At 42.4% G+C, this 22,727-nt stretch overlaps 1 protein-coding gene across 1 annotated transcript in view; it reads right to left on the reverse strand.

The window, feature by feature from the left end:
* Positions 1-10,866: 10,866 nt before the first annotated feature.
* The window catches only part of LOC140191081 (uncharacterized), a 60,859-nt gene continuing 48,998 nt past the window's right edge, over positions 10,867-22,727 (reverse strand). The window contains exons 5-7 of the mRNA XM_072248156.1: positions 13,214-13,312; positions 11,846-11,968; positions 10,867-10,950 (exon numbers count right to left, since the gene is read on the reverse strand). Coding sequence (XP_072104257.1) covers positions 10,867-10,950; positions 11,846-11,968; positions 13,214-13,312 — 306 coding nt within the window. The remainder of the gene's footprint in view (positions 10,951-11,845; positions 11,969-13,213; positions 13,313-22,727) is intronic.

The raw sequence follows: 22,727 nt of genomic DNA on the forward strand, positions 1-22,727 counted from the left end.
CATCTTCAAGTGGTAAAACTACCAACCCAGGCAAGGATTATCACACACAGGTAGTTTCCACACAAGGTTACCCCAAACACATAAGTGTGATAGCCACTTATCCAGTTCCACAACATACGAAATAACTCCAACAGTGATTTGCCACAGGGGTGCCTTTCTTCAGTGAACTACCACACCCAAACAAGGGTAACACACAAGTGGTATTCACAAAGGTACTTCCCTCACCAGAGAAACCACTCCCGTGGATTAACTACGTGACAATCACACTTTCATAGTTGAATGGAAACAAACTCACCCTCCCGGGCTACTTAGAGAGAGAGTCCAAACAGTGATCTCTTTGTCACTAGGTTTCTTCTGTTTCAAACCTATCTCTCCTCTCCTCTTCCTGCAAACGTGTTCTAGTTGCAGAAAACTTGTGACAGTGATTTATCAATACTCAGGATCGATCTCAACTCACCCCTTTTGGGCTACTGAAAGTTTAAACCAGGACCTCACTCACTGGTGTCTTTCATTGATCAAATCTATCTTGACTCTGAGCATGTGTTTCTCTGTGTCTGTAACTGTCCTTGTAAAAAGTAAACATGCTGCAGAGAAACCATAACACGATTATCCATCAAATAACTCCACCTCTCTCTCTCTGGAGCAGCTCAAACCGTGTCCAAAATTCAGTCTCATTCTCCCGACGTTTTAAAGTGACAGTCCACACAAAGTATGAACCCTAAGGGTACATAACACTATAGACTGTGACAGCACTTTATAATATAAGCCATTATAAGAATTATATAGGGTCTGCCTTATTAGATAGTGGAACATTAAAATATATATGAAGTTCACATCAAACACTAGGGAGTCTTACAGCTAACATCTTAACAAGCCCAGATTCCATTTTCTAATTAATAACCATAGTAGGTACTTTGTTAATACCTTAAGTGCAGGTCTTCCATCTCAGTTGTGAATTGAGTATTATCCTGAGGGGTAACGAGCAGTGAGACATTTGTTGTGTCCTTGTTTTCCACCACTGGTTTATTGAGTTGTAATTCATAACCTTTATCATCTACAAGGTGGATATGTTGGTTAATTGCTTTAATTAGTAATCACAAAGTCAAAGTAAATTCATTATCGAAGTACATATAAGTCACCATATAGTACCTTGAGACTTATTTTCTTGTAAGCATTTACAGGAAAATAAAAAAAATTGATAGAATTTATGAAAACTGTGCATAAATGAAGACTGACAGACAACCAATGTTCAAAAGAAGACAAATCATGCAAATAAAAGTAAGCAAATAATACTGAGAACATGAGTTGCTTTCTGTTCAATTACAATTTTAGAGATTGCCTTGACTAATATAAACACTCGTACTAGATGTATCAAGGGCCAGAGAAAACATTCTTTTAACAGTTCTGTAAATTAAGGAAATTATCAAAGTATGTTGTTCTGTGTTCAATGTACTATAGATTTGTTTAGTTAGCCATTCCAGAACTAATTTAATTGGTTCAAAGGGTGGGCCAAAGGGTCTGATCTTATGCAGTACTTTTCTATGTTCCATGCTCTATGCTTTAGTTATGATACCGCCGAGTAAGCTTCTACATAACCAGATACTGTGAAGTTCCTATAACACGGTTTAACACTTACACTTAGAAAGTTTTATGTATTGTTTAAGGTTTTTATTTAAAACTAGATTGTTAACTTGTTTGAGTGCAGTATAAAAATCCTATCATGCATCTGGTAATTAAGGAATCCTATTGTCATTGCTCATTACACACACTGGAGCAGGTATTAGCCACAAAGTTGAAGCCTCCTCTAGAGAGCTGAAGTGTCCACCCTTCCCTACCAAAGTTCAAAGTTCAAAGTAAATTTATTATCAAAGTATAAATATGTCACCATATAATACCTTGAGATTAATTTTCTCACAGGCATTCACAGTAGAACACAAAATACAATGAAAAACTGCACACAAAGACTGACAAACAGCCAATGTGCAAAAGAATATATTGTAGAGGTGAAAATATTTAACATTTACACATCAACAATTGCAGTTGAATGTGCATGAAATTAGCACGGCTAATTCATAATTTGTCACTGTGAAAGGTCAAATGGTATTAAAATTGGGGAAAAGGTCAGTGAGCAAATCAAATCTCCTACATCTCATCACAGCCAGCTTCAGTTTAACTCTGACAAAGCCTTCAACAGAATTTTCTGGTTCCTAAAGATTCAATGTAAAGTACAAAAGGATTTACAGTGGAAAGGAAGCTGTGTCACTAAATAAATAAACCCAAACCAAACTAACAAGTCAGTGCCAATATTCCATACTAAGTGGTAGAATAACAAGATTTCTTTCTACAGTATTCCTCTGCTGTCATATATCCAGTACATCTGTACAAACTCATATCATCCATAAGCTTATCATCTTCCTGCTTGTTAAGAGTATGTATCTTAGAATATTCGAAAGAAAATGGGGAAAATTTAACATTAAAAAACAATAAAGCCAATAAATGCTAATTAAAACATTAAAATATAAAATTTGCACTGTACTGCTGTCGCTAAAGAATACATTTCATGACACATGTCAGTGATAATAAACCTGATGCTGGTACCAAAAAATACATATGACTAATTACCTGGATGAACCTTGTCTGGGAAGGAGTTGGACAATGTCTAAAACAAAAGAGATAGCACTCGTAAAATACCAAAAATGTTTGTATAAAAGGAGCATTCTACTTTTGACTGATATTTCATCATATAGTTACATTGCACATTTTTGCTAGGTAACAATTTTAAGCTGGAAAAAATGCATTCACGCATCATTGATAAAATTGACCCATTTTATTTTCCCAATGAATAATGACTCACTTTCTCCCCACTAATGGTAATGGGACAATTCTATTATCATGGTGTTTCCATTATTATTATTATTCCATTTTCACAGTGTTAATTAAGGAAGAAATGTTTATGATGTTCACTGGTCTTGAAGTAATTCTACAGGGTCTTTAAACACCTGAATCAAAAGGAAGGTATCAAAGTTTGAAGTTTCATCTGGTATACAGGACCTCTGAATATGTGATATATCTACCATACTACATTCAATTATCAGCCACAAAAATGTCATGAAGTGGAAGTTAAAACTGCAAGCTGTATAATCAGTAACACTGTTAACAGCCAACACGAGGAAATCCGCAGATGCTGGAAATTCAAGCAACACACACAAAATGCTGGTGGAACACAGCAGGCCAGACAGCATCCATAGGAAGAAGCACAGTCGATGTTTTGGGCTGAGACCCTTCGTCAGAACTAACTGAAAGAAGAGATAGTAAGAGATTTGAAAGTGGGGGGGGGGAGGGGGAGATCCGAAATGATAGGAGAAGACTGGAGGGGGAGGGATAGAGCTAAGAGCTGGAAAGTTGATTGGCAAAAGGGATACAAGGCTGGAGAAGGGAGAGGATCATGGGACGGGAGGCCTACGGAGAAAGACGGGGGGAGGGGAGCACCAGAGGAAGATGGAGAGCAGGCAAGGAGTAATTGTGAGAGGGGCAGAGAGAGAGAAAAATATAAATAAATAAATAAAGGAAGGCAGTTAGGAAGGAAGGAAGGATGGGGTAAGAACAGGAGGAGGGGTATTAACGGACATTAGAGAAGTCAATGTTCATGCCATCAGGTTGGAGGCTACCCAGACGGAATATAAGGTGATGTTCCTCCAACTTGAGTGTGGCTTCATCTTGACAGTAGAGGAGGCCATGGATAGACTTATCAGATTGGGAATGGGACGTGGAATTAAAATGTGTGGCCACTGGGATATCCTGCTTTCTCTGGTGGACAGAGCGTAAGTGTTCAGTGAAACGGTCTCCCAGTCTGTGTTAGGTCTCATCAATATATAGAAGGCCGCACCGGGAGCACCGAACACAGTAAATCACACCAGCCGACTCACAGGTGAAGTGTCGCCTCGGCTGGAAGGACCGTCTGGGGCCCTGAATGGTGGTGAGGGAGGAAGTGTAAGGGCATGTGTCACACTTGTTCCACTTACAAGAATAAGTGCCGGGAGGGAGATCGGTGGGAAGGGATGGGAGGGACGAATGGACAAGGGAGTCGTGTAGGAAGTGATCCCTGTGGAAAGCAGAAAGGGGGGGGGGAGGAAAAGATGTGCTTAGTGGTGGGATCCTGTTGGAGGTGGCGGAAGTTACGGAGAATTATATGCTGCACCTGGAGGCTGGTGGGGTGGTAGGTGAGGACAAGGGGAACCCTATCCCTAGTGGGGTGGCAGGAATAGACATCCTAAGGGAAGTAGGAACTGTTATAGATTCAGGAAGGGAGAAATAATATGGACGAGTCAGGGGCAGCGAGCGCATACAACCAACAGAATACACAACCTGCCTAGCATAGTTGCAGCTGCCTCGATCATCAGAGACAGCAGCCCGGATGGGGTTTATGGGTTACCTTGTCAGCAGTTCCCAGCAGTGTGGGCTACATGCAAGCGAGATTGTGGTCGAGTAAAGATAAACCCAGTTAAAATAGAGGAGGGTATGCATAAACCCCCTAAGCAGGACCCTATACAAACTGACACACTGACTGCTGTTCAGGGTATAGTGAAGGAACAAAATCACCAGGAGATTCTCAGAGAGACTGTAGCCACTCCAGAACATAATGTTTTCCCAGTTCCTCCGAGGGCAGGCATTACTGTGAGTAAGGCAGCAGGGGTACAAGAGGCAATTGAAATTGCAAGTGTGCAGGAGGAAACAACAGAAGCCAGCTTAGTAAAATTATATGAAGAGGTGGAGGCAGAAGAGAAGGGAAAATGGAGGAGAAAAGGGGCAAATGAGGGACCAGATGGGTGCTGGATACATGGGGAAGGAAGTGTCGCGGTGGCCCCACCATGTATTGGGTAGATACTACCCAAGTTATATCATGGGGCAATGCATCAGGGCAGGCAAAGCATGATCACAACCCTCCAGCAGGACTGGTGGTGGTCAGGGATGGGCAGAGATGTTCAGAAATTCTGCCGCCGCTGTATCATTTGTGCCCAACATAACCCCAGTAAGGGCAGAAAGCTATAGCTGGCAAATCAGCCTCAGCCAAGGGGACCCTGGGAAAACATCCAGATAGACTTCACAGGGCCCCTGCCAAAAAGCAGGGGGAAAAGCTACTGTCTAGTAATTATGGATCACTTCACCCGGTGGGTAGAGGCTTTCCCAACAAGGGACTGCACCGCCTGCACCACTGCATGGATCCTTGTTCAGGAAACCCTCCCAAGGTGGGGAACCCCAATCCAGGTGGATTCAGATTAGGGAGCACATTTCACGGGGAAAGTGGTGAAGGAAATGTGCCGACAGCTAGGGATTCGACAACGGTTCCACGTACCCTACCACCCCCAGAGTTCAGGGATGGTAGAAAGGATGAACCAAACAATCAAGAATGCGTTAGCCAAAGCTATAGCTGAGACAGGAAAGACACGGGTTGATGTATTACCAGGAATCCTGATAAGATATCGCACAACCCCGAACCGCACGTTGGGCCTCAGCCCCTACGAATTATTGATGGGGCGAGCAATACAACTCTTGTATGGGGTAATTACGGATTGCGAGGAGCCTGGGGCTTACAGCGATAGAATGACACAATACGTGAAAGACCTTTGTAACCAACTTAAAGTGTTAAAGGACTGAGTGAAACAACAGCAGCAAATCGCTGATCAGAGAGAGCCAGAGGGAAAGGGGAGAGTCCTTCCACAGCCAGGCGACCAAGTTATGGTGAGGATGCTTGCGGAAAGGCTAGGGTTTGCCCCCAGGTGGATAGGACCACAGGTGGTACTCGTATCCAATGATATGTGTGTCTGTGTACAGATTCGGCGAGGCAGCCAGTGGAAACACTGGACCCAGGTTAAAGCATACGACTCACCCTCTTGTTGCTCCCACAGACAGAGCGGGGGACCAAGTGTACTCAGTAACCATGTAATTACAGAGAACCTAAGAGAGGAACACCAGCCGGCCATGCCAGACCTGACCACAGCTGATGAAACATACACGGAGGGAATGCAAAAGCAGGAAATGTCGAGGGCATGGCAGAAGACACTGAGAGCATGTTGGCAAACCATGAACAGCCTGCTAAAGTGTGGTGATGATGGTACTCTGTAAAGAAGGATGGTTGCTGAAGGTAGATGATTAATTTTATAACATAGAATAAAAAATTATTGGAAAATAGATGGGGAGGGGTTTTTAAGTTAAAGCAGAGATGGCAAGTTCCACCACTTTGATGGCATTTCAGACTGCACACAGCATCTGAAAGCAGTCATCCCCAGTCTGAGGGGTTGGGCCCTTTTCAGAAGTTGGGCCAGTGATCGACCAGACAGTTTGTAAGGGGGTGCCACCGGGGAGAGATCCTTGCAAACATTTACGTAGAGGCCACCCCAACCTCTTCCAGTACATCGATGAGAGGGCCTGTGGGTGCTCCTGGAAGGAGAGTTTCAGTGACCAGAGGATGAAGGGCTGAAGACAAAGGAATGTGATTAAGCTGCAGTCAGCCTGCCAGGTAAGAGCCAACAGGCACACAAAAGGAGCCGCATTTTCTAAAGACTTGGAACAGCCTCTCTGCTTAACAGTTGGTAGGTAGCGATTAGGGAATGCTAGGATAGATATTGAGGCACACAAAATTGGGGGGGAGAATTTTGAGACAGGGCATTTTTGCTGCCCTACTTGAGCAGATTTTCCTAGGTTGGCATTTCCTGGTACAAATTTAATTTTTGTCCAGGAGGGCCAAGAGGAGGGACTGTTAGAGTGAGTTTTTGGGTAGATGATTCATTTACACTTAAATGGCTTGGCCACCAGTCTTCTGTTTGACAAAGTACTATGGATTGAGTTCATAACAATGCATTTCCTATAAACTGTGAATACCAGACGCTGCTAACGCTGACCAGATGCTGTAGTTTCGAAGACATTATTATCTATACTTTATAAATATGAATTGTCCTCTATGTTAACACGTAAAATATCAAATAAATGTATTGTGGATTTAATTTGCATTCCTAAAGGCTGTGAGTACCAACCCAGACATGCGGGCGTCCGGAGGAAAGGATAAAGTCAGAAGGTGTGATGTTTTGTATGCAGCTTCAAAAGAAAGCATTGTCTATACTTTGTAAATAGGGATTGACCTTTGTGTTTAGCAAATAAATATTGAGCCCATATTGGGCTAGCAGACCTTTCCACTGAAAGCGTCTCCATCCGTATGATGCCTGCTGTTCCTTGTTTTGTTGAATAAAGACGTTGCTTTGTATCTATCAGTAACTCTGTCTCTCTAGTGATTTCATCCATGCCACAACAGTACCACCCATATATTGCCTTAGTAGCCTAGATGAGCACCCTACCCATGAGGGTTGGCAAGTAAGAGACATATCACAGAGATAAAAGGTTCTGGATGTTAGCGTTTCCCCTGTATGGTATAGCTAGGCTGTCCCAGGACCTGATATGCATGTCCTCTGTGATGGAAATGTTGGCCAATCAGATGGCCGCAGCACTCAAGCATACAGAGAATGCATTGACCAGATTGTCAGCTGAAATGATGACTATTTGGATGGTGGCTTTGGACTACCCGCTTGCAGAGAAAGGTGGGACCTGTACTGTGATTGGCCCTGACAAGACTGGGAACATGACACCTGGCTGATCATGTCCAGCTGTCAGTAAATAAGATCAGGAAAGTAGGGGGCCAGCTCCTTAAGTACTATACACTTAGGGAAGTCAGTGTTTTTTTGGAGCATTGGGAGGCTGGTCGAACACCGTAACACACTGGGTAGCAACAGGTGGGCTGATAATTCTGGGTATTATCGTGGGGTGTCCATTGGAGTTATACCAGCCCGCTAGCTGAGTGTCACACTGCTGTGTCTTTCGAGAGATGGAATGTTGCAATAAGTGTCTAACTTACCCGCTCATTGAAAGCCACTTCTCTGTGAGAAGCGGAGATTGGCCCATGTAAGGAACATTACAGCTCCTCCCACTACCTGCCACTTAAGCAGATGACATCACAGCACCAGTAGAATTTAAATCTAGCACATGGTAACCACGCAGCCTCCTTTCTGTCTCTGTGTTTCCATGATGTAGGTCATTGACAGTGGCATGAAAGCTTTAAAAAGTGGAGGTGTGCTGCACTAAAGAGGGCCCGGGTGTACATTGTAGATACGTATTTGTTACTGTGTTTATGTTTGGTGTCTGTTTTGTCCTGCCACTTTGAGCACTCAGTTTAGGTAAGTTTGTAACCAAGTATAACTTAAAGGGTTTATCGAATGTTAAGTGTCTGTCTTGTCCTGTAAATAAATAGTTAACCTACTCATCGGTAGTGAGTCCCTTCTGTGCCCACTTGCCAAACCCACGAACCTGATGTCGGACAACACCTAATCACAGGACAATTTACAATGACCAATTAGCCTACTAACCGATATGACTTTGGACTGTGCGGGGGGAAGCTGGAGCACCCGAAGGAAACTCACGTATTCCAAGTGGAGGACGTACAAACTCCTTACAGAGGGCACTGGGATTGAATTCGAAACTCTAATGCCCTGAGCTGTAATAGTGTTGCGCTAACCACTATGCTACTGTGGCACCCATGATAGCAACTATATTTGGGAGATGGCAAGACATTTGAGCACCCAGTGAAAATCTATGTGATCTCAAGGATAATTGGGTACTCCATGTAGACAGCATTGGAGCTCAGAATTTAACTTAGGTGAATAGATCTGAGAGGCAGTATATCAAAGATGGTGTTGGGAAAAACACACAATTAAGTTAAAATTCATTGATTCATTTTCTACTTAATAATGGGGAAATTTGTTCAATAACTAAAATAATGTAAATGCCTTCAGAACTACTTACTTTGGTTCTTAATTGCAAATTCAGACATCATTTTCTTTCATTTTTAATTTGTTTATTTGTGCCTAGAAATAACAAAAGACAGCATGGTTGTGTAGCAGTTAGCTGACTATTGTAATGGTGCCAGCAACCCAAGTTCAATTCTGCTGCTCTCTGTAAGGAATTTGAATATCCTCCCTGTGACCACGTGGGTTTCTTCTGAGTGCTCCAATTTCCTGCACATTCCAAAGACATTCGGGTTAATAGGTTAATTGATTACATGGGTGTAATTGGGTAGCCCACTGGAAGAGTATGTTACGTGCAATATCTCTAAATAATAATAGTAATATATTTAGGAACAAATTTAAAGTAGCTGAGGAACAAGAGGAATTCTTTCAAGTCTGAGGTTTAACATATGCAATGCATAGTTAAAATCATATGTTAATAGGTTAATGTCTTTGCCTGTTAATGCTAAGTGTATGGTTATGCATACCTCCATATATTCAGTTTCACTGAAGTCCATGGAATTGAATATATGGAAGAGAATCCTGGTAACTGGTATTCTTGCATGCTTTTTGCATTATCAAGCAAGAACAAATTATTTCTTTACTAACTTTCTAGAGGACTTTGACGTGTTGCAGCCGAATATGTAAAATGCAGCAAGTTTATCAATAATTGTTAATAAAAGTACCTTTACCTTACAATTTGTACCAGACCATGGATTTTGCTCACTTTTGTCCTTTTGGTTCGCAGTCCAAAATGTTGATGCATGTTGAGCGTTAATCCTCTCCTGAGTCTTATTGGAGGATCTCTCATTCACCAGAGGTGAACTGTAACCCTTACATTCATTAACATTATTTATCCTGTGATCAGTTTCTGCACTTATTCTTATATGAATAGAAGTTTTTGCTGTTTCAACATCTGAAGTTGGTATTGTCACTGAAAGACCTTTGTGCCTTGCTGTGATATCCTCAGATTCGTACTGAGAGGAAACTACTGAAATGGTTGTTAGATTTGGACTTCTGGGTACTGCATTCTTGTCTCCAGTTGCAAAGTCATAACCCAGTTGCAAATCCATCTCTTCCACAGAAAAACCTATCTCATCAGAAGTACCATATTTAACTAAACTTTCTTCTTCCTTAAGATGGCCCATTAAAGATGGAAGCATTTGTTCTTCTAAACCGGATTCTCCATCACCATAGTTGGTCCCACCCCCACATTCCATATTTCCTTCATCTTGAATCTGTCTCTTTACTTTTTCTTTTTGATGACACTTAGTGGCATCTTTTTCAATTCCACTGCCAGATAACCGTAAAGCTGCAATAACATCCTCATTCCTTTGTTTAACGACAACATCATGGTGAATTTCTCCTCTATTTAAATCTATCTTGGCTGAATCTTCAATGCTGTTTGTGTGGATTTTAGTCTGGAAGCCCAGTTTATATAATGATGACAATTTATTATATGTTATTTCTTCAGTAGTGGCCAATGATATTTTACTCACTATTTGTTCCTTTGTGATCTCTGTATCTTTTCCATTAGTAAAATGTATCTGTTGATGATTTATTTCATTATCAGGAATAATTTCTTCATTCTTTACTGGACAGATAGCTGCTTGCAAAGGGGTGATATTTGTACCCAGCTGTTGTGGAACAGTGTTGCCACTTTCCAGGTGTTCTGGCTCAGAACTAAGGCAATTTCTTGAACACACCTTAAAATCCACAAGGCTCTTCGACATGTCAGTTTGTGAGTAAACGAGTATTGAGTCAGCTAACTGAGTTTCTAAAAATTGTGATTGACTGTGTCCAATGCATTGTTCTCCTAGACTGCCTTGACATTGTGCAAAGGAATTACATTTCTGGTCTGCATAGTGAGTTGATATAGCACCTTTGCCATGATTTTCACTTAATGTTTCCTGGATAATTTGCTTTGTTTCTTCACTAGTATTACCACAATTCACAGAATTACACCCCTCATTATCCCCACAACCATGAGTGGTTTCATAAGATTTCGGGATGATCTTCTGATTTTCGTTGTTTGTGGCTATGTCCTTTTCTGTTTGGTCACCAGGATGCATCCTTTCAATTTCTGAAACATGTTGGTTTTTAACATCTTGATCAACTGAATCTTTGGGGAGAGTTATATTGTCAGTCATCTCAGTCACAGAGTGACCAGAGACATTCACATCAGACCAATTACCATTAGAGTCCTTTTGGTAATCATCATAGTTATTCAAGACAAAATTTCTCTCTGAGTTGGGTGACATTTGCAGTTTCTCATTTACATTTTGATGTTCATCCATCATATTAGCTTGAGAACTTGAGCTGAAGTTTTCCAGCTGATTTTCAGCATTAGTATCAAGTGACAGGTCAACAGATTGTGAACAAGTTGTCTCTTTTAGGTCACTCTGTGCAAATGGATCTGTGACCAGAGACATTCGGGTCAGCGCTTCCTGCTTGTTAACATCTATCCCTTCACAGACTACATTATGGGTTTTCTCTCCACAGCTGAAATTCCTTAACACTTCTGGGGTTTGAATTCTGCTTTCTACATTCTGGTCAGCATTATTGATTGCTATAGTGCTTGTGGTTTGTTCATTTTGGGATATTGCCAATTCCTCATGCGTGACTGGCCCTTTGTCATTTATTTCCTGGTATAAAGAATGGTGCAACTGCTCACTCCCAGAGAAAGAGCTGCTTAAATTCAGTGTTCTGTGTTGCGATTGAGTTAGCGGTTGCTCAAATGCTGTACTGTGAGCTACTGGGATTGGAGTGCTGCAAGGCACAACCATTTCATGAAGTTGGCTGCTATCCTGCCTTACTTCAGTTACAGCAGAATTCACGGAGTCTGAGTAGCACGTTAGCCCTTCTATGGCATGGTCTACAAAGTCTGTTCCCTCTTGCATTCTTGAAAGTGACACACTGCTTTTGCTTCCTTGGTGAATGCAGTCCTCATCTGCTCGAGTCTCCTGCTGCTCTTCCCCTGACACTTTAGAAACTAGATGATTTGAGTTAAGGGCAACCTGCTCTGAAGACTGTTGTGAAGCCTGCACTTGCTGTTCGGTGGCAGCCAAGCAGAATCCTGAACTCTCAAGAACCAGGTTATGAGAACTGTCATCGCCTTCCGTTTTACTGACGTTGGCACTCTTAAGTAATGAAGAGAAAATAAATAAGGACATGTTGAATGAGTTTATTTACATACCTATAGTTGATATAAAAATCAACTTGTTTTAAGTTATTGTCCCTCATGAGTACAAATGAATAACCATTATAGTTTATTTGCTACTCTACGGAAGTGTTATAAGACTATAAAACATAGGAGCAGAATTAGGTCATTCAGGCCATCGAGTCTATTCCATCATTTGATCATGGATGATTTATCATCCTTCTCAACCCCATTCTCCTGCCTTCTCCCGTAATCTTTGAAGCATTTATTAATCAAGAACCTATCAACCTCCACTTTAAATATACCCAGTGACTTGGCCTCTACAGCCTTCTGTGGCAATGAATTCCACAGATTCACTCTGACCGAAACAATTCGTCCTCATCTCTGTTCTAAAGGGACGTCCTTATATTCTGAGGACGTGCTTTCTAGTCCTGGACTTCTCCACTATTGGAAACATCCTCTCAATGTCCTCTCTACCTTTTAATGAAACTTCTTTCCACAGATGATAAAGGGATCTATAATTTATAAAATACACTGATGTCATTTTTCCTCAGATTTCTGAGCTACAGAAAACAAATTCATGACAGGTCAACTATTAAACTGTACTGGTCACTGGAGCCTTGAAACAACCTCAGAGGCCCAATCACTAGCACACCCGACAAGAGCAATGCAGTGTGTATTGTGCTACAATTTAGGTTCAGTTCCTGGTCCATGCTAACTTTGCCGATCTCATCCAAATCAATGGAAGGCATGCTAAACTGGTTTCACTGATTGTTCATAAATTAAATAAAGGAATAAAAATAAAAACAAAACGAGGAATCATTTAGGAAGTCGGAGGAGAAACAGTTAACAATTCATGTCAATGACATGAAAGGTAGAAAATTTTCCTATAACCTGTATTTGTAGTCTATACATGTTCAGATATTGATGGAGACAGGGACATGTTCAGTTAGTATGCCTTTCAGAGTCAAACAGCTCGGTGCTATTTTCTGTCTGGGCTCCTGTTTTAAAATAAGACCATTTGGATGGAAATTTTATAGTAATAAAATAGCATACCACAAAACAGGAAGATATTGCACATTACATTTCCAATAATTGATATGAAAGAAATAAAAGCTCTGGTGTGAGTGACTTGGTAGTTTATTGACATTTTTCTAAACTTACAGCAGATATAATAGGACAGTTTAGTATGGTATCACCATCTTATTAAAGAGCTGCATAATACCTCTTTATTTGGTTTCACCATAACCCTCTTCAAAGAGTCACTCGGAATAAGTCGATTTTTTGGCTTTGGAAAGACAGGAACATATCTTCCAGCTGAATTCTGTGGCAGCAAAATACAAAACTGCATGAAATAAAGCTGAAAGGAGATTTGTTTGAAAGAAGAATATTTATTTGTTTTATATTTGACAAGACATTTGCAGCTTTAGTAACTCTGGGGGTACCACAAGAATCACTGCAGTAATATCAACTACTTAAAATGCACTTTGATGATTTTATTGAAGGGGCTGAGTGTACTGAGGCCAAATTTGTTGATGACACAACAGTTAAGAGCAAGATGCGAAGAGAACTATGGAGCTTGCAAATGGATACAGATCAGTGTCAATGAGCAAGAGAGCAGCAGATGAAGTACATTTTTGGGGCAGGCGAAGAATGGAAGAAAGAATGAAAAAGTAAATTATTATTTAAACAAGATGTTGCAATACAAAGGGATCAGGATGTTCAAAGTTCAATGTAAAATTTATTACCAGAGAATGTACATGCCACCACGTGCAACCCTGATATTCTTTTTCCTGCGATCATACTCAGACAATCTAAAGAGCAGTAATTGTAAATAGGATCAATGAAAGAGCAAGAGTATAGAAGACAACAAACTGTGCAAATGCAAATATAAATAAATAGCAATAAATAATGAGAGCATGAAATAACAAGATAGAGACCTTAAAGCAAAAGCATTGGTTGTGGGAACATCTCAATAGATGAGTGTAGTTATCCTCTTTTTCCATGAATCTGATGGTTTAGGGGTAATAGACCATAAGACAAAGGAGCAGAAGTCAGCCATTCGGCCCATCGGGTCTGCTCCGCCATTTTATCATGAGCTGATCCATTCTCCCATTCAGTCGCACTCCCCCGCCTTCTCACCATAACCTTTGATGCCCTGGCTACTCAGATACCTATCAATCTCTGCCTTAAATACACCCAATTACTTGGCCTCCACTGCTGCCCGTGGCAACAAATTCCATAGATTCACCACCCTCTGGCTAAAAAAATTTCATCGCATTTCTGTTCTGAATGGGCGCCCTTCAATCCTTAAGTCATGCCCTCTCGTACGAGACTCCCCCATCATGGGAAACAACTTTGCCACATCCACTCAGTCCATGCCTTTCAACATTCGAAATGTTTCTATGAGGTCTCCCCTCATTCTTCTAAACTCCAAGGAATACAGTCCAAGAGCGGACAAACGTTCCTTATATGTTAACCCTCTCATTTCCAGAATCATTCTAGTGAATCTTCTCTGTACCCTCTCCAATGTCAGCAAATCCTTTCTTAAATAAGGAGACCAAAACTGCCCACAGTACTCCAAGTGAGGTCTCACCAGCGCCTTATAGAACCTCAACATCACATCCCTGCTCCTATACTCTATTCCTCTAGAAATGAATGCCAACATTGCATTCGCCTTCACCACCGACTCAACCTGGAGGTTAACCTTAAGGGTATCCTGCACGAGGATTCCCAAGTCCCGTTGCATCTCAGAACTTTGAATTCTCTCCCCATTTAAATAATAGTCAGCCCGTTTATTTCTTCTGCCAAAGTGCATAACCATACACTTTCCAACATTGTATTTCATTTGCCACTTCTTTGCCCATTCTTCCAACCTATCCAAGTCTTTCTGCAGACTCTCTGTTTCCTCAGCACTATTGGCCCCTCCACCTATCTTCGTATCATCAGCAAACTTAGCCACAAAGCCATCTATTCCATAATCCAAATCGTTGATGTACAATATAAAAAGAAGCGGCCCCAACACGGACCCCTGTGGAACACCACTGGTAACCGGCAGCCAACCAGAATAGGATCCCTTTATTCCCACTCTCTGTTTCCTGCCAATCAGCCAACGCTCTATCCATGTATGTAACTTTCCCATAATTCCATGGGCTCTTATCTTGCCAAGTAGCCTCATGTATGGCACCTTGTCAAAGGCCTTCTGAAAATCTAAATATACAACATGCACTGCATCTCTCTTGTCTATCCTACTTGTAACTTCCTCAAAAAATTGGAATAGGTTTGTCAGGCAGGATTTTCCTTTAGGGAATCCATGCTGAGTTCTGCCTATCTTGTCATATGCCTCCAGGTACTCTGTAACCTCATCCTTGACAATTGACTCCAACAACTTCCCAACCACTGATGTCAAGCTAACAGGTCTATAATTTCCTTTTTGCTTCCTTGCCCCCTTCTTAAATAGCGGAGTGACATTTGCAAACTTCCAGTCCTCCGGAACCATGCCAGAATCTATCGACTTTTGAAAGATCATCGCTAATACCTCTGTAATCTCCACAGCTATTTGCTTCAGAACACAAGGGTGCATTCCACCTGGTCCGGGAGATTTATCTACCTTTAGACTATTCAGCTTCCTGATTACTTTCTCTGTCGTAATTGTGACTGCGCACACTTCTGTTCCCTGCCACCCTTGAGTGTCCGGTATACTGCTGATGTCTTCGTCAGTGAAGACTGATACAAAATACTCGTTCAGTTCCTCTGCCATCTCCTTATCTCCCATTACAATTTCTCCAGCATCATTTTCTATCGGTCCTATATCTACTCTCACCTGTCTTTTACTCTTTATATACTTGAAAAAGCTTTGAGTATCCTCTTTGTATTACTTGCTAGCTTGTTTCATAGTTAATCTTTTGCCTCTTAATGACCTTCCTAGTTTCCTTTTGTAAGCTTTTAAGAACTTCCCAATCCTCTGTCTTCCCACTAATTTTTGCTTCCTTGTATGCCCTCTCCTTTGCTTTAACTTTGGCTTTGATTTCTCTTGTCAACCACGGCTGCATCCTTTTTCCATTCTAAAATGTCTTCTTGTTTGGAATATACCTGCCTTTCACCTTCCTCACTTCTCGCATAAACTCCAGCCACTGCTGCTCTGCCGTCCTTCCCGCCAGTGTCCCTTTCCAGACAACTTTGGCCAGTTCCTCTCTCATGCCACTGTAACTTCCTTTACTCCACTGAAATACCGACACATCATATTTCGGCTTCTCTTTTTCAAATTTCACAGTGAACTCAATCATGTTATGATCACTGCCTCCTAAGGGTTCCTTCACCTCAATCTCTCTAATCACTTCCGGTTCATTACACAATACCCAATCCAGTACAGCCGATCCCCTAGTGGGCTCAACAACAAACTGTTCTAAAAAGCCATCTCGCAGACATTCTACAAATTCTCTCTCTTGAGATCCAGTGCCGACCTGATTTTCCCAATCCACTTGCATGTTAAAATCCCCCACAATTATCATAACACTGCCTTTCTGACAAGGCTTTTCTATTTCCTGTTGTAATTTGTAGTCCACATCACTGCAACTGTTTGGAGGCCTATAAATAACTGCCATCAGGGTCCTTTTACCCCTGCGATCTCTTAGTAAATCTTAGGGTAGTAACTGTCTTGAACTTGGTGGTGAGAGTCCTAAGATACTTACACCTTCTACCTGATGGCAGCAGCGAGAAAAGAGAATGGCCTGGGTAGCAAGGATCTTTGATGATAGATGCTGATTTTCTATGATAACGTTTAATGTAGATGTGCTCAATGGTTGGGAGGGCTTTACCTGTGAAAAACTGGGCCAAACCCACAGCCTTTTGTAGGATTTTCCACTCAAAGACATTGGTGTTCCCATACCAGACCGCAATGCAGCCAGTCAATACACTTTACACTATCATATCTACAGAGGTTTGTTAAGGTTTTTGATGACATGCTGACTCTGCAGACTCCTAAGGAAGTAAAGATGCTGTTTCTTTTCAATTACATTTATATGATGGGTCCAGGATAGGTCCTATGATATAGTGACACAGTAATTTAAGGTTACTGACCCTCTCCACCTCAGATCCTCTGATCAGTACGTGTTCATGGACCTCTGGTTTTCCTTTCCTGAAGTCTACAATCAGTTCGTTGGTTTTGCTGACCTTGAGTGAGAGGTTGTTGCTATCACACCACACAGTCTAATTTTCAGTATTGAAAAACAAGTTGCTATAATGAATGATGTTGATCTTAATTGCAAAGGACATGAGTTAAAAAAGCGAGGTTTTGATTCAACCCTACAGGGTGCTGGTGAGACTGCACTGGAAGGGAGAGCTTGCGATGGAGAAATTATAACATTATTGATTGCTGAGATGAAACATGAAGAAAGATTGAGCAGTTTGGACCTACAATCATTGGAACAAAGAATGATAGAAGACCTTATTGAAAATGATGAGAAGGATTGACAGTGTAGATTACAAACATGAGAAAGTCTGCAGATGCTGGAAATCCAAAGCAACACATACAAAATACTGGAGGAACGCAGCAGGTCAGGAAGCATCTATAGAAATGAATAATGTAGATGCTTAGAAGTTGTGTTCCATAGTGGATATATCAAGAACAAGAGGGCAGAGGCTCAGAATAAGGGGATGCTCATTTAAAGTCAAGTCAAGTTTATCACCATGTTCACAAGTACAGCGATGTACACAAGTACAGGTACAATGGAAAACAATGGAATACAGCAGCATCATAGCCATGCAAGAACAGAAAATGCATAATATAAATTATTGTACATACATATTCAAGACAGTGAAAAGAGAGATAACAAAGACTGTGCATAAACAAGATATTGGGATAAAGTGAAGACACAGTCAGAGACAGATAGAAGGACAGGAGGTGGTCTGTAGTTTTCATTGCTGAGGTAGGATTAGGATTGTATAGGTTGGTTCAAGAACCTGATAGTTGTAGGAAAGTTGCTGTTTTTGAACCTGGTGGTGTGGGACTTCAGGCTTCTGTACCTCCTGCCAGACATAAGTGAGGAGGAATTCCTTCTCTCACAAGGTTGTGATTTTTTTGGGACTCTCTAGGTAAGACAACTGTAAAGACAAAGTCTTAGGAATACATTCAAGATAAACACTGAGATACATTAGACTGCAAGGGATATGGACAGAACATGCAAAAGAGATGAACGCTGTATCAGGTATTGAGGGGTAGGCTCAAGGGCTCATTTGCCCCATTTCCACTCCAGTTTCTAAAGATGAACAACTTAATATAACTGCAAATATAAGCAAAAATATTAATTCATTTGCCACTACCACTGATCTAAACAATGATATCATTAAGGAGTATATTATAGAATGTAGAATGTCACAGCACAGGAACAGGTCTTTGGCCCACAATATTGTGCTGAACCAGCTAAAAAAAGTAAATCAAAGCCCCATAAAAATAATTCCTCCTACCGACACAATGTTTATATCCCCCCCCCATCTTCCTCACATTCATGTGCCTCTCTAAACACCTCTTAAAAGTCCCAAAGGTATTTGCCTCTACCACCATATCAGGCAACACATTCCAGGCATCTACAACTCTGAGTAAAACACTTACCCTCACATCCCCTTTGAACCTACCCCCTCTCACTTTCAATGCATGTCCTCTGGTATTAGACATTTCTACCCTGGGAAAAAGATACTCCCTGTCTACTCATAATCTTATAGACCTCTATCACATCTCCCCTCAGCCTCTGCCACTTCAAAGAAAACAACCCAAGTTTGTCCAGCCTCTCATGGTAGTACATACCCTCTAAACCAGGCAGCATCTGGGCAAACCTCTTCTGCACTCTCCAAATCCTCAATATCCTTCCTACAGTCAGTGGCGGCGCCAGTGATTTTTTCTTGCTGGTGCAACAGTGGGGCTGAATTATTCAGTGATGGTGCTGAGGGATGTGCTGTATTGTAACATGTATTCGCAAGGCCAGACACTTGGCGTTCAGAAGTCAGTTTCAAGCATTATGTGCCTACTATAAATGCCTCTGTTGATTCACAAGCAACAGCAATTGACAAATCTAATATAGAAGTGAACTGTGACAGTGTTAACAGCATCGGAGACAACCCGGAGCATAAACAAACAAACCAACAGAGCATCCGACCCACAGCACACAACGTGAATCACGCACCAATCCCGCAATCAGCTTCAAATGCGTGCTTTTCAACTGAAAAACACAACACTAACCCACAATGTCCACTGCTATTCGCATTACATAGACAGACAATGCCAAAAGATACACCATTATTAAAGTCAAATAAGGCAAACAACAGATACAAAGCTTTACCAGGAGTTGGACAAATCGTACTCTGACCATGCAATAGCTCAATTAATTCGGCTACTGAATTTAAAACAAAATTCAACAGAATCACTGCTTGGAAGTCTAAGCAAAGCCAGTAGGCTTAATAGCTGTAAATGTAATATTTTAGGATTTGCAGGAAACATAAGGACTATGGGGTATCCACCACAAAATAATAATAATAATCGGCATTAATCTTGGCCCAAATTTTTAAAAAATCTACTGCACTCACCATTGATTTTTTCAGAGAAGCACAATCCGTCTGTTGTTGTGATTGGTGGCGAAAGCATCAGTGATTTTCTGGATGTCAAGTGCCCTGGTTCTCCGGCTGTTTATGGCCAACAGGGCCAAGTTGCTGTTCCAAGCATCACCGCTGTTATTCCTTAGGTAGTTTTTGAGGCGTCTGAGGCAAGAGAAACTCCGTTCGCATGAGGCAGATGTCACAGGTAGAGTCAGTGATATGCAGATTAGTTTGTATAAATCTATAACTGCATCGCAATAGGGTCTCATTAGAGCTAGAAATTCCATTGTGTCATTCACTGTCTGTCCTTGCTTTTGTTTTGTTTCCAGCAGACACCGAACCTAATGTAGCTCTGCAGTCAGGTTCACTTCAGTCACTCCGTAGTATTGGGCCATTGGCCAAAGACAATTCTTGTCTAGGAAGAGCTTGTGTTTGGGACTCAATGCTGAGACTCCAGTCAGAAAACCCTCAGTCTCAATTGAGAACCGCCTTTTCATTTCAGTCAGAAGTCTGTCTATAACCAGATAGAAACAGTGCTTGCGAAGGTCATCAGAGGATGTGACAGGTGTGCGTTCAACAACAAAATCATGTAGGCGGGGGGGGGGGGGGGGACGCACAGGTCCCTAGCTCTTGTCTGAATTTCACTCCATGATTCCTCTCCCCGTTTTGCCGAGAGTGCGTCGATAACAGACTGAGCCAAGTCCACAGCTGATGGAAGTTCCAAACTGGGAGATTGTAGCTGGTCTGACATGAACTTGGTGACTCGGAATAAATCCTCAAACAGAGTGAGGAGTAAAGCAAACTGCTCGTTAATCAGTCCATTTACAGCTCTGGCCTCCGTTTTCCTCCATGCATTTGGTTGACCCATAATATCCTGTAGTGTAGCTAGAATGGCAGGCAGTGATTTCTTTATAGCCCACAAAGCTGTATACTGCCATGCCCAGCATGTCTCTGACAATTTCTTCAACTCCACGGGCTGTGCAGTTGATCCTAGTTCTCTCTGTTTCTTCATGAAAAGATCGTGGGCAACAGAGTTTGAAAAGAAGTTGTAAAGCAGCTGCACAGTTTCAAAAAACTCACCTGCCCGCTTGTTGTACATTGCTCACCACATCCACTAAAGCAAGGTTAAATCTGTGAGCATGGCAGTGTATATATAATGCTTGTGGGACCTCTTTCCTGAACCTCTCGTACCCCGTTATCGCACTCGGACATCACCGCCGCCCCGTCATAACACTGACCTATGTACATGTTCTTATCAATAACACACTGGGCGAGTGTCTGTTCAATGCTTTTAAGAAGCGACTCTGCGTCCAACCCTTCTGCTGCAGTGAAGTGCAAGAATTCTTCAAGCACTGTTTCATTATTCAAATACCGCACCACCACTGATATTTGCTCCTTTTTACTCAAGTCTTTACTTTCATCCACCATGATGGCAAAATGTCCAGCCTCCTTGATTTCTGCACTTATTTGACGTCTGACCATATCTGCCATAACACACATAATTTCATCGCAAACAACAGGAATTCTGCAGATGCTGGAAATTCAAGCAACACACATCAAAGTTGCTGGTGAACGCAGCAGGCCAAGCAGCATCTGTAGGAAGAGGTGCAGTCGACGTTTCAGGCCGAGACCCTTCGTCAGGACTAACTGAAGGAAGAGTGAGTAAGGGATTTGAAAGTTGGAGGGGGAGGGGGAGATCCAAAATGATAGGAGAAGACAGGAGGGGGAGGGATAGAGCCAAGAGCTGGACAGGTGATAGGCAAAAGGGGATACGAGAGGATCATGGGACAGGAGGTCCGGGAAGAAAGACAAGGGGGGGGGGACCCAGAGGATAGGCAAGGGGTATATTCAGAGGGACAGAGGGAGAAAAAGGAGAGTGAGAGAAAGAATGTATGCATAAAAATGAGTAACAGATGGGGTACGAGGGGGAGGTGGGGCCTTAGCGGAAGTCAGAGAAGTCGATGTTCATGCCATCAGGTTGGAGGCTACCCAGACGGAATATAAGGTGTTGTTCCTCCAACCTGAGTGTGGCTTCATCTTTACAGTAGAGGAGGCCGTGGATAGACATGTCAGAATGGGAATGAGATGTGGAATTAAAATGTGTGGCCACTGGGAGATCCTGCTTTCTCTGGCGGACAGAGCGTAGGTGTTCAGCAAAGCGGTCTCCCAGTCTGCGTCGGGTCTCGCCAATATATAAAAGGCTACATCGGGAGCACCAGACGTAGTATATCACCCCAGCCGACTCACAGGTGAAGTGTTGCCTCACCTGGAAGGACTGTTTGGGGTCCTGAATGGTGGTAAGGGAGGAAGTGTAAGGGCATATGTAGCACTTGTTCCGCTTACACGGATAAGTGCCAGGAGGGAGATCAGTGGGGAGGGATGGGGGGGACGAATGGACAAGGGAGTTGTGTAGGGAGCGATCCCTGCGGAATGCAGAGAGAGGGGGGGAGGGAAAGATGTGCTTAGTGTTGGGATCCCGTTGGAGGTGGCAGAAGTTACGGAGAATAATATGTTGGACCCGGAGGCTGGTGGGGTGGTAGGTGAGGACCAGGGGAACCCTATTCCTAGTGGGGTGGCGGGAGGATGGAGTGAGAGCAGATGTACGTGAAATGGGGGAGATGCGTTTAAGAGCAGAGTTGATAGTGGAGGAAGGGAAGCCCCTTTCTTTAAAAAAGGAAGACATCTCCCTCGTCCTAGAATGAAAAGCCTCATCCTGAGAGCAGATGCGGCGGAGACGGAGGAATTGCGAGAAGGGGATGGCGTTTTTGCAAGAGACAGGGTGAGAAGAGGAATAGTGCAGATGGCTGTGAGAGTCAGTAGGCTTATAGTAGACATCAGTGGATAAGCTGTCTCCAGAGACAGAGACAGAAAGATCTAGAAAGGGGAGGGAGGTGTCAGAAATGGACCAGGTAAACTTGAGGGCAGGGTGAAAGTTGGAGGCAAAGTTAATAAAGTCAACGAGTTCTGCATGCGTGCAGAAAGCAGCGCCAATGCAGTCGTTGATGTAACGAAGGAAAAGTGGGGGACAGATACCAGAATAGGCACGGAACATAGATTGTTCCACAAACCCAACAAAAAGGCAGGCATAGCTAGGACCCATACGGGTGCCCATAGCTACACCTTTAGTTTAGAGGAAGTGGGAGGAGCCAAAG

Source organism: Mobula birostris, chromosome 32, assembly GCF_030028105.1.
Source record: "Mobula birostris isolate sMobBir1 chromosome 32, sMobBir1.hap1, whole genome shotgun sequence".
In the NCBI taxonomy this organism is placed as follows: Eukaryota; Metazoa; Chordata; class Chondrichthyes; order Myliobatiformes; family Myliobatidae; genus Mobula; species Mobula birostris.